Genomic DNA, 12,932 nt, shown 5'->3' on the forward strand with positions numbered 1-12,932 from the left:
CATGTATGGTCTTGTCTATTGGGGTGGGATGGGTGGGGAAGGAAATCAACCAACATAGCTACTGCAGAATAGGTTATTAATTTGTAGATATTTTAAGTAATCCTCTGGATGGACAAGCTATCCTGGCATTTCAATGAAGGTCCAGTTTGGACTTCCATTTTGGAATAGCTGAAATGGGAAAAATACAGTCTTTTGGGTGCTAGATGCCAAGTCTCTCACTTCCCTCTCCACATCCTAGCCAAAAGGCTGCTGTAGCAGCTTCTAGCACTTGGCTGTACCTGGTGCATCAGTAACAGGCTACTGGCTCCGCCAAAAAAAAAGCCTGATCAACTGAGGCAAAGGCAAGGAATAGAAAAAACAGTCCCCCTGGCTGGATCCAGCCCATGATCCACTAGTTGGACTACCCTGCAATCTAAAACTCACTCCAAAATACATAATTGGCAATAACCTATGTCAGTTATTCTCCCGTGTGTAAACAAAGGCCCATCTTTAACAATGTGAACCAGGAAAATCTCTAGCACCATGGAATTTGTTTGAATTTTAACCCATATAAGGTTATAAATGTATTTTAAAACTACCGTAACAATAAAATACTTGGACTAACATTTTAAAAAAATATCTTGGAGAAAGATTAAGAAATTGGGAGTAAAATTAGAAAAATGGGAAAGAATAACATAAAAGATTCAATTTGAGTCTCTGATATGCAACTAACTACAGGCAAGTGGCAAAACTGTACCAAGGACACAAAACACGCTGAAGTATTCACATTAACAAATCGTTTTGAAGGCTCATCTAGTAACAAATTAGAGTGTTGCTGAGTCATTTAGGTTTAGGCATAATCAATTTAGCATTGACGTTTTAAATCTATCATGTGCACATCACCACATTATGCAAAAAACCAGCCCTTTCAAAACGCGTGGTAGAAAAATTCACAGTAACAGAAATATTCTTCATAAGCAGTTGAGAAGGGGCAGTGTCGAGCATCTAATTCATACAATACAAAAACCATTGTAAATAACAGAGCTGTAAAACAGACGCAAAGTTCTAAAAACAGTGCTTTCTTTACAGTTCTTTTAATGGGTGAACACTTTGGCCAGAGAATTTTAAACTCTGAGGATCACACAAGCCTTTTCTTAAATATACAATTAGATCCTCTGACGTTTCAAAGGCCATTTGCTACAAGATTTACCTCTTCTACTTTCTAAAAGTGTTCCCATCAAGTAGTCATTATGAAGGGATCCATCTGATGACACTATCCCAAAAAATCAATACATGTTCAACCATTGCTAATGACAGAGGTAGAGAAAATTCTGTCTTCTGCCACAGCTTGTACCCCCATTTTTAGCATTGTGTTGAGTGGGTTCCAGCAGTGAAGACACATGCACTTTCTTTTCCACCAGCTTGCTCATGGAAACAAATTTGTTCCAGCATGCTCTTGTAGTCTGAAAACATCCAGCAGCTGTTCTAGTCGGTCAAAGACAGATGTCAGCTTTCTTGCTTTGCTGCCTCCCCTTGGGCCTCCCCAGTTTGCTCACTTGGATTTCGTTGTGCATCTCCTTCTCCTTCTATAACATACAAGAAAAGGACGAGTGATCCACCCTAAAACAAAGAGGTCTTGCTTCCAGAACCCCAATTGTTCATCCACCAGTCTCAAAAATAAAGTAAAAAGAAATTGAAATGGAAGTCTTGCATTAAATATGAAACCTTTTACTACTAAGATAGCCATACTGTGCACCTCAAGGGACACTGTCAAAAACAAATTCCTAGCTGCAACCACCACTACCATTTTAAGTACAGACCTAAAGTAGCTAGAAATGAAAGAATATCCATAGACATTAGCAGGTTGTTAGCTTATTATAGACAAAGAACACTAGAACCGTTGTTTTGAAGGGAGAGTATTACACAGTAATTATATGTACTGTACATAATTATGCAGTAAACTCTTGATTATCTGTCATTGGTTCATCAATGGTGGGATTAACCAGCACTCACTTCAGGTATCAAATAGTGCATGACAGAAAATATGTGGTCTTTTAATAAGGCCTCACTGCCTAGTGCTGTTCAAAGCTGTTCCTGTTCTTTAAAGGAAATATATCTGCAGACTTTTCAAAGTCAATGTACTAACTATGCTTGGGTACCTTAATTTACATATGTTTGATAATAACCTCTTTTTTTTTAATCTGCATTATCCTACTCTGCCATTAATCCATGCAGTTGAAAGCAAATGTACTTGTACTTTTGCAAGAAAATGCATATAGCTGTAATAAGAATAAAAGAAAAACAGCAAAAAAAAAAATCGAAACTTGATGTCTATATTTGTATAATTAGGTAGTACTTAGCATGAATTGTTTGACATGCACCTTGAAAGAAACAAGATATGACCCCCAAACATGTGTCTTCCTCTTAATCCTGTCAGGTGTGACGTGTATATGCATCCCGCAAGCACTAGTTTATTCTCAACTGGAATTGGGGATGCAAAATTTTTTTTAGCCTCTCTTTGGTTTGGAAAGACATGATGGGGTAATACACTAATACTCATACGAATGATAATACAATGTATTTTTCCAGTATTTATGGTTTGGAGGCTTTTATCCAGGTGTACTAATAGTACAAAATTTAAATATATTTTCATTGTATCTAATTCAAACTGCATAGCCTCCTGAAGAAGTATGCAGGCATTTTTGTGTATCTACTACCTAAGGTAATTTTATGAGCAACTCTGCGCACTTTTCTGCAATGGTTAAGTTACCCAAGCTGCAAAAGAGGTCTCCAAGAAAAACTAAAATAGACTTCTGAATTATGTATTAAAAATTAGGCTAACAGTTATTTAAACCATTCTCATCACTACAGAGCTAACTGCATGTACAAAATGCATACCAACATATATTACAGGCACAAAGTCACATTGTTTTTATAGCTCACGAAAGAACACAATTCTGGCTTACAATCGCTCCAACAGCTTAACTTAAAAATAAGGATTGTTTATATCTTCTAAATGGACAAGATCAGAGACAATTTTGATAAGTGTAAATTTGAGACTGAAGAAAATTAAAGCAGGAAGGGAGGTTGGCATTATGCATTTCAAATGCCACCTACTTTATATTTTTCCAACATTTTACATGTATCCCCACATTAAAATAAATAGACACACCTACACACACACTAATAAAGCTGTTCTTTTTAAATAGAAAAAAAAGTAAAGGCCCTGCCCAGCTAGAATTGCATGCATCTAGAAGCTATAGGCCCCAAACTGGCACCTGCAGAAGGAATGACTTAGGATGTACATTAGTCTGAAAGCCAAAAAAAGAATCCCCCCTCCAAACAGCACTACAACCATCCAGGTGTCACGCTGCCCACATCTGATTGTCCAGTGATGAGACTGCTTCTCAGAACTCTTGCCGTTGTCCCTGAGAAAAATATGTGCACAAACAGGGCAGCTGCTTATCAACAGTTTGTTCTTTGCTGCATGTGTTTTCTTCTGCTGTTATTAAAATAAGCATAAGATCTCTTTCTTAAGATCTGAAAAGGGCTTTCAAATATCTGTAAGATCCATCCTCACCCACGTCACATGAAAATAATTACATAGCCATATTAGTATTTTTATTTAATGTAAGGCCTTTCCCCATACACTGTCCCTTCTTCCTCTCAACTGAAGGTGCACAACCAGCTAAAAGTTTTGGTAATATTAGAGGTGAAGTAAGATTTAGGATTGCATTAGTGCTAATCACCTTAAAAGAATGTCCTGGTTTTGGCTGGGATAGAGTTAATTTTTTTCCTAGTAGCTGATATAGTGCCGTGTTTTCGATTTAGGATGAGAATAATGTTGATAGCAACAACTGAAACATCAGTGTGTTAAGTAGTGCTTACACTAAGTCAAGGACTTTTCAGCTTCTCATGCTCTACCGACTGTCAAGGCTGGAGATGCACAAGAAGCTGTGAGGGGGCACAGCCAGGACAGCTGACCCATATTCCATACCATATGATGTCATGCTCAGTATATAAACGGGGGGAAGGCTGGTTGGAGGGATGGTGCGCAGGGACTGGCTGGGCATCCGTTGGTGGGTGGTGAGCAATTGCATCGTGCATCACTTGCTTTGTATATTATTATTACTACTACTACTATTATTTTATTTTATTTAAATTATTAAACTCTTCTCATCTGAACCCATGAGTTTTCTCGCTTTACTCTTCCAATTCTCTCTCCCATCCCACCGGAGGAGAAGTGAGCGAGCAGCTGTGTGGTGGTCTGTGGTCTCCACTACAGAGAAGGACAAAGTATCAGCAGAAAGGGGGAAAAGACAATTTACCCAGAAACAAAGATTCAAGTAAAACAAACAACAATGCACTGCTATTGCTCTGTCCTCTGGCAGCTGAAAACAAAATTAATCTCCACAATAACCTTTCAAGCAGTCACATGGATTCTCCTACAGGCTTCAAACCAAAGAGCTTCCATTAAAGGGTATTATGAAGAGTTGGGTTTTAATGAACATTTCCTTATTTTCTTCCTTATACTCAATTTTCCATAAAATTTATCCTGACATGGACGCTGCCACTAGGGACTCACTGCAGAATGACTTTTCTTTTTTCAGTAATATGTTGTACTTGCAAATAACCACCTTTCCCATTTATGAAATCTGGACTTCTTATTGCAGGCAACCCCTGCTGATCTTTTATCATCAGAAAAAAATATTTTTGTTGCTGAGGGACAAGGGAATAATGAGTGCACATATGTTTTGTGTACTACTCTTTTCATTTTAGTTTTAAATAAATATAATAAAAGACCAAAATGTACTCACCGGCTTTGTTTATATCAAGCTCTGATAACTTTAAGGCTAGTTCACTAGAGTTCCCACCCGGAGAGGACACAAGTATATCATGTAACGCATTTCTTCTACCTGTTCTTCCTGAAGCAATAAAGTCTGCATATGTAGATTCCACATCAGTCATTGCTAACAAATATCCACATAGCAGTACCTGGATGGGCGAAAAAAAGAACAACACTTAGAACACCAGAAATGACATTATGGAACAGGAATAGAAGAACTAGAGGCTTCTCATTGTGGAGTAGACTGGCTATGCAGTAAGCAGCAAAAGAAGATGCCTCAATCCCAAAACTTGGAGAGATTAGAGAAGAAACAGAGTAGAAAGAAAAAAAGGTGTGTGGATTTTATGCAATCTGTATTCAACAGTATTTAAACAACTTCATTTTTCATGCTTCATAAAGTGCTAGTGAGTACTTTATAAAAGCAATGACCTCAGCAACATAATTCCTTTATAGAGCTGTCTCTGCTTTTAATATTAGCTGGGAAGTAGGAGGTAGATAGGGGGTGGAAGAAAGTTCTTTTCTGCACAAAATGCAGAGCGTAAGGAGTAAGAAAGTACAAATCAATAACGCTTTTGCACGCAGAACACCATGCTCATACACAGGCACAGCTATGTTTTGTGTATTTTCCTTTCTGTTGGTATGATTAGTTTTGGCATTGTAGATAGACCTCTTCAGACTCAACTAATTTATTTTGGTGTGGTAGTTGCACCAAAGTGAATGCATTACCATAAAGTCACTGGACTGGAGACATGCTAACAGAGCAAGCAGCATAGCTAAACTATAATGCAGAGGTTAGAAAGCAATGCTCTGTAAGCCAGATGTAAACTCAGAACTTCTTTTCATTAGAAAATAACTATTTCTCATGTTATTATAGAATAATGTGATGATGTGCATTAATGTAAGATCTGCCGAAGGTACAAGGAAACTTCTGTTTCAACCTCAGTAAGAGAAAGATTTTCATCCCTGCTGGAGTATCTGCTATAGATCTAACCTGTTAGGATTTTTTTTCTTTTTCTTAATTTATAGAATTATAACCAGAAACTGGGGGCAGGGGCATAAGGGCAACATTGCACAGTTGCATACAGTGAGAAGCTTTAGCTATTATTGCTAAAGTAGCTGAAATATCACATTTGCAGAGTGTACAGTTTTTTTAAATCAGTTCCTGCTGCAGTTGCTGGACACTGAAGAAGCCCCTGAAGTCATCACAAACACTAACAGCAGCAAAAGATTCATCTTTCTCTCTTCAAATAAAAATAAAAACTCATCTTTTAGAAACAGTTTTTATTTTAAACCAGATACATAAAAGAAAACAGCCAACCCTTCCCCACACTCAACTCTCAATAACTTCACAAATCCTGTCCATTCTTCATCTTCATTTTAGTCCTCAGCTCCCCAGTTTCAGTCCGCAATATGAGGGTGTACATGTGATGTGTCTTAGAAGCCAAGAAAAGGGTTCTACACCGTATTTTATTTAGTCTAAATATAACTATATCAAGTATCATTGCAAGACTGACTGACTTAAAAAGAAGTTCATTGCTATCAAGCTTTGGTGTCCCATGCCAAATGCTGAATGGCTGACAAGATAATTTTACTCCTATGAACAACAACTATGAAACAGGAAACCGCCTTAAAAAAAAAAACAACCACCAAAAAAACCCCCAAAACAACAAAAAACCCCCAAACAACAACAAAAAAAACCCCAAACCCAAAACAACCAAAAAAACCCAACCCACAAAACGTAACACCACCACCTAGAGAATGGAAAGAGGTCAGCATTGACTGAAAGCCTGCCTGACACGCACAAAATAGTGTAGTGCCTCTCAATTAACAAATGCTTTCATGAGCATGAGAGCATGTGTACTTCTTCCCATGAAGTGCCCTCTTCTTGAAGCACTGCAAGAATATTAAAGCAAATGAGAAGTTTACCATTTGTTTTTTGCCCAGGGTGCAGACATCTCAATGCCAAATACATCAACCATATAGTAATGAAGCCTATAACTTGCAAAGGTGAAGGGAAACAGTGAAGACAGTTGTGATAAGGTAAGAAAACAGCACAAGTTTTCAGACTTATCTGACCTGTTCACTGAAGAATATCATCCAGCAAGATCAGAAGATAAAAGATTTTAAGTGAAACTTACATGACTTACATTTGTTCATGCCTGTTATTGCAACTGGCCTGTAGAAAATTAACTGCAAAACCTGAAAGTAATCAATGTACAGGCTTGGATTTTTTCATTAGTGTAGCACCAGTACAAAGTCATCATAGCTATCACTCCTGCCAAGACATTAGTTTATTTTAACATAGAAAAAACACCACAGAGAAGAATATTATTTTGGTACTTTGGAAGCTGCATATCAATGCATCAGGAACAGAATAAGCAGAGAAGACTATGACTGAGGTGGAACAAGCTATAGGGCTGTAAGGCTGGCAAAATGAGCAGTGTTGTACTCCATGAGCAATTCCCTGGACTGTACAAACTGCACTCCACAGAATACTCTCCTGTAAGATTATATTCTTCTTGAAACATTCCATAAAACATGGAGAGCACTGGGGGAAATCTCAAGCTTATTTAATTTTAGCTATGAAACAAGCTATAAAGCCATAGGAAAAGGTGCTTGTGGAGAACTTTATTTTAAAGGTTCATTTTCTATAGGCTCAATATGGCATTACTAACAACATTCTGATCAAAAAAGAATGTTACCAAACATACATTTATTAACACTTCCAAGTTTTCCTGTCTGCGTCTTCTCCTAAATGTCAAACACCATTCTGTTTTGTATTGGCATTATCTTGAGACATTACTGCATAAATATGGAACTCCACTGACATCATCCGAGAGCTCCCCTTCCAATGAATGGCTCAATGCCCAGCAGTCTGTAATTATTCACTGAACCAGTCATTAAGGAATTACCATTCACTCCAAAAAACCTTTTTTTCCTTCAGCCTCTGTGAAAGGAGTGGAATTTGCTAATAATTCTGTGAAACATAATTTGAATTTCCTAACTAATTGTATTAACAGATATTCCTGTGTTAAAGATTGTGGTCACAGTCCCACTAGTTCTAGTAAACTTTTTTTTTTTTAAAGTTGCAAAACCAATACTCTGCTACATGGTATTGAACTGAAACAAGAAGTCTGCAAACCTCACTGCTTCTGCCAACTGAACCAGCAAACTAAAGAAAGCAGTTCTGTGAGCATAAAGACTAATGAAACCTGCTGTCACAGTATTGGATTCCTTGGTAACTGATAAGATACTATCCCATCTGAAGTCTCCCCTAGCTGTGCTTCATCTTTCCCCCCATGGGGAGTCACTTTGCCTGGTAATGGGTTAGAGTTTGCAATGCAGCCCTGGGGATTTTCATATGGCATCTTTCCTTTCCTCAGCTTCTTAGTTTCATAAAACTTCTAGAAATATGGGTAATCTTAGACTTCTGTGTCTTTCCTCTCCCAACTCCTTCCTCGCAAAGAAAGTTGTGCTGAAAATTAGTTGAAAGCACTTGAAGAATTTTGGAGGATGAGGAAGGTAGATAGGGATAGTTGCTATCTTGGATTTTAGCCAGTGTAACAAGACATCTCTGTATTATTAATGAATATTCTGGATAACATATACTGCTACACCTGCAAAAGGCCTACTTCTATATCCTATGCAAATGAAGAAGTTTTACAGGTAGCATCATAAGGAATAGAATTAGTATCCAGAGAATGGAGGAGCAGAAAAGAAGGATGACAAGAACAGTGTAATTTAATAGGTACAGAAAGAATCAGTATTTGTTTTTTCAGAAAATTCCCTGAATACTCCTTGTTCTCCACAATTCAATTTCTGCATAGATTTTCCATTTCCATGCCATATATAACAAATCTTATCCCCCAAGTTTCTGAAGCTAACTGTCAAATTTCTACAACTGTTTTCCTTCTTCTAAGTACTTCGGTTTTATTGAAAGAAGTCTTAAAAGGAACTAAAAAGTTAGCGATGGCTTCACAAATGAAATCCCAATTTGACTGCATTCCATAATCATTCTGTGAAACAAGGTGTTACACAGTGCCGTTGTTCTCAAGAGTTTGGAAGAGAAAGTACAGAAATTATGTGGCATACCAGCATGAATTAAAAATCAGTGTCTATACAGTTTATGGGCTAGAAGTACCTAGAGTTGTTGAATTTAGCCTGTTTAAGGGACTAGCTACCTAAAAGAACCCCAGACACATTTAAAGTACCTTCACTAATTGGTATTTATTATTATTTTAAAAGGAAGACAGAATAAGAATGGGCATTTGACACACGGCTTGTCTATGGGATTTGGCATATGTTGCTGGCTAGCACAGGAGAGCTGACATTTTATTGCAAACCTGCAGTATAAGGCTAAGAGGTACCATCCTTCAACGTTTACTCCCCCTCTTTCTCCATATATACTTAGTGATGACATTGAATAAGGGATTTTCAAATAAAACTCTCCAAGGCTTTGGCTGCTGAATGTTGTATCACGATCAGCACATTATTTAAATACAATTATCTATATTCAGCTTTCATAAGGGAACAAAAAAAAAAAAAAGAGAGAGAGAGAACTTGTCATTTAATAGCACGTCTGCTTTAGAGAAGGTATATAATTATGCTTTTAAAATAAATTTTGGTTCCAAACCTAGCCTTAGCTTAGAGACAGAGCTCTTTCCAGTGAGGAGAGGGCTCTATTCCACAGCAACCTGTACTTAGATTCCCATCTCATGCATGGTCTGCTATGTTGAAAGCAGAAATAGAGCAACAATTTAACAGAAGTGTACTTCTTCCACAAGAGATTATATCTGTTGTGCTATACAATAGTATTGCTTTTGCACAGACACAGATGAGCAAGAAAATAGCATTAACTCTTGAAAGCCAATTAAAGGAACATAAATGTCCATGCCAGCTAGCGAGCTGGACAGTATTTTAATCTGCACTTTGAAAATCCCTTATGTTGTTTTGTCTGTCTGATGTTTCTGAAGTTACCACCTCTATAAAATAGTAATGTAGAACTTATTGTTCTTATTGTCACTTACTGTTTTGACAGTTAATGTATTTTTATTGTGAACATAGTATATGTAGTACTCCTAGTACTAATAAGATCTTATTGGGAAATTCAACTGGTTAAACAATGAAACAGAACAAAGAAAATGACCACCTGAGATTTTTTTTTTTAACCAGAAAAAAATTAAGAAACTGTTTTAAATCTGCATAAAAAAAGCACTATGAAGTTGGATATCCTTCGGCTCATAACCTATACAAAGAGATCATTCACTAAGACAGTTAATAGGTTTCCCGTCTGTGTTATCTAACTTATATTTTACCTAAAGAGATATACAGAACTAAAAGCCAAATAGTTAAATTCTTACTATGTCCTTGCTCAGGCAAATTTCATTATGCCCATGACCATAAGGATTTGGTCTCATCTACCACTTAATTTCAGTTCACAAATTCAGTTTTAATCTTCCATTATTCCATAAAAATGGGCAATGAAATAACAGCAGCAAATAAAAGAAGCAAACATAATCAATGAAGCAATACTGCAGAGATCTTCATTCTTTGAAAAGATACAGTACAGAAGTTGTCATTCCCACAGACAACTATTGAGGTTATTGGAAATAATTATAAATAACAATAATTGTTTTGATATTTTGAAATTAACACCCTATGCAGGAAACAAATCACAACATTTAAGTATCCACATGGGGACTCTATGTTAGGGAATGGAAGCGGGTGAGCTACCATCTGCCATCACTAGTTCCTGCTCAACCTAAAGACAATACTGAATGGCAAACAAAACATGTATGAGAAAAGAGGCATCTATTGCTGAGTGACTTTTTTACTTGCAGTTGGTGAATGGACCTTTTAGCTTCTGAAGGGAAGGAGCGAGTTAAAGCAACACTTTTCAGGATGCTCTGATACTCTCTGTGAAAAATTAAATCCATTGCTATAGCAGCTCATAACCATAAAGATGGATAAGGGCCTCAGGCAAGATGGGAGCTGTCAAGCTCCTCACGTGACACACATCTGGCAGCCCTGCTGAGCGTTCCCACATCCACCTGAGCTGTGAGAAGATTGATGTTATAGGGTTCTAGGAGGATGAGGCCAGGTATGCAGCACTGCAGTTTATTTGTTTAGAATGGTGTGGTGCTCCAAACCAAGGCGCTTCTGTCAACAAGTGCCAGCCTGCACAGCCAGTGCTTTAAAGGTATTGATCAACACACTTCTCATTAGAAAACACAGCTGAGTCTCTGAGGTCTATTCTTTAGAGAACTTGTTATAAGCACTGTAGTGACTATTTTTCTAACAGCCATGTCTCCTCTAGTCACTGCTACATACAACAGCATGCATATAGCTTTATGGGGGAAAAAAAGTACAAAACACTGAACAGTCATGATCAGTAGTCTGCAGACATTTTGGGCTAAACTGCTGTAAGCCACTGTAATCCTTATAGACACTTTCAACTGAAAATAATTATAGGTTTAGCCAACTTTTAACTGAAGGTCTGATAGCAAAATAGTTCTGTGAATGACCTGCAGACCAGTATGGGCCTTCTAAACAATCAGTGGTACAAAGGCGATAATGTAGAAGCCATTCTGATAAAAGGTTTTCTATCAAACAGATTTCCAATTTTTGGCAGAAGCTTAATGCTATGGAAGGGGCTAAGAATGAGATTCATTGGACTAATTTTAAATGCCTGTGTACACATGTGTAGGTAGGTACCTATGTGAGGTGATTCATCTGATCCATATTAAGAATTTGTTTTAGAATGAATGCAACTAGCACCTTCAGTGGGCTTATCTCTTCCTACTGAATAGAAAAAAAAGTCTAGAAGGTGAGCAGAGATCTTTATTATACATGCATTAAGCTAGATGACATTAATCCTATTCTAGATGACCTAAAAGGATTCTGGTCCATTGAATTTTTAAGTTCAGCATATATAAAATGCTTATCCACATAAGACATATTCCCCTTGATATCTTTTTTTCCCCTACAGATATACATCTTGCTAGATATTACTTTACTAGTACTAATGCTTTCAAGGTCAAAACAAAAAAAGACTTCATTGTCATAAATAAATAAATCAAACAAGAAATGGCACACCGACAGTATGCAGTACATTCTTATGTACTTTTCCAGTTAAACGGGAACCAGCTGTGTTTTTTAAGAAATAGCTCCATGGTGCAAGGCAACCTCCATTCATTTATAAGGGCTGAAATACTCAGCTGAACTATAGATTTGAATGGCTAAACATCCCTAAGTAATTTATAATAGCTGTTGCAATTCCTAACAGCGAACCATGAAACTAACATGAAGATTCATGATCTTTAGCTAGTGACAAGCCAAGAAACATAGACCACCTCTTCCATATTAATATATGCCCAATCTTATAAAATACAGAGCTTTGTTATGCTAGGGTAAGAACTAATGTGAGCTTTGCTCTTCATTGTTTTAAAATGTTGGTAAAGGTAATGGTTAGCAAGAAGGTATTAGCTAGCTTTGGCAAGACTTATCTATGCGTGTGCTGGGTTGGGGGAATATGATGGAATTACAAAGTCACTATATGGGTGTGAAGAATCAGCTTTCAGGCAGGGAGATATCATTCAAAAGGGTACTCTGTCTGGAGAACAAGACCAGGAAGAAAAAAAAGCAGATGGAGATGGGGAGGAAGCAGCAATTGCCTTAGAGAACTCAGAGTTCCGTTAGAAAAACCAGTTAAGCCTGTACAGCCAGAAAGATAGCTTCGACTGTGGTGGACCCCTCCAGCTGCTCTACCAAGAGGTACCCAGTGGGCTAACTTGACTCAAGGACTTCACACAGGGCCATTGATTTGAATGAGGGGTTTGGCTCACTGAAAAGATATTTTGGGGGGGGGGGAAGCCTCAGACATCTTACAATGGAAAAATAACCTGGTCAGGTGCTTAACAATATTTTATACTAATTCTTTGTATGGCATCTTTGTATTTACTAGTCACTAAAAAGACTGCTTTTAACATTGTGGAGCCTATTTACTAAGAAAACAGGTATCACTTTCCTCCTTCTGGAGGATTCCATCTTAAATATTTTAATTTTACATCCTTGGAACACAGATTATTTCCACTGCTTACTGCTGAAC

At 37.4% G+C, this 12,932-nt stretch overlaps 1 protein-coding gene across 1 annotated transcript; it reads right to left on the reverse strand.

Moving 5' to 3' along the window:
• Positions 1-526: 526 nt before the first annotated feature.
• Positions 527-4,970, reverse strand: PKIA (protein kinase (cAMP-dependent, catalytic) inhibitor alpha). Its single transcript, XM_009572444.1, has 2 exons — positions 4,797-4,970; positions 527-1,565 (listed from the first exon to the last, which is right to left on the reverse strand). Exons 1-2 carry the CDS (start codon positions 4,945-4,947, stop codon positions 1,486-1,488), a joined length of 231 nt encoding a protein of 76 aa, XP_009570739.1. The 5' UTR covers positions 4,948-4,970; the 3' UTR covers positions 527-1,485.
• Between the last annotated feature and the right edge of the window lie 7,962 nt (positions 4,971-12,932).

Source organism: Fulmarus glacialis, unplaced genomic scaffold (genome assembly GCF_000690835.1).
Source record: "Fulmarus glacialis isolate BGI_N327 unplaced genomic scaffold, ASM69083v1 scaffold10662, whole genome shotgun sequence".
In the NCBI taxonomy this organism is placed as follows: Eukaryota; Metazoa; Chordata; class Aves; order Procellariiformes; family Procellariidae; genus Fulmarus; species Fulmarus glacialis.

Bases quoted from the DNA above. Each gene is read 5' to 3' on its own strand.
- PKIA (XM_009572444.1), bottom strand. From the start codon at position 4,947: ATGACTGATGTGGAATCTACATATGCAGACTTTATTGCTTCAGGAAGA. The intron at 1,566-4,796 runs GTGAGTACATTT...TGTATGTTATAG, and splicing joins GCTTGATATAAACAAAGCCG to AAGGAGAAGGAGATGCACAA.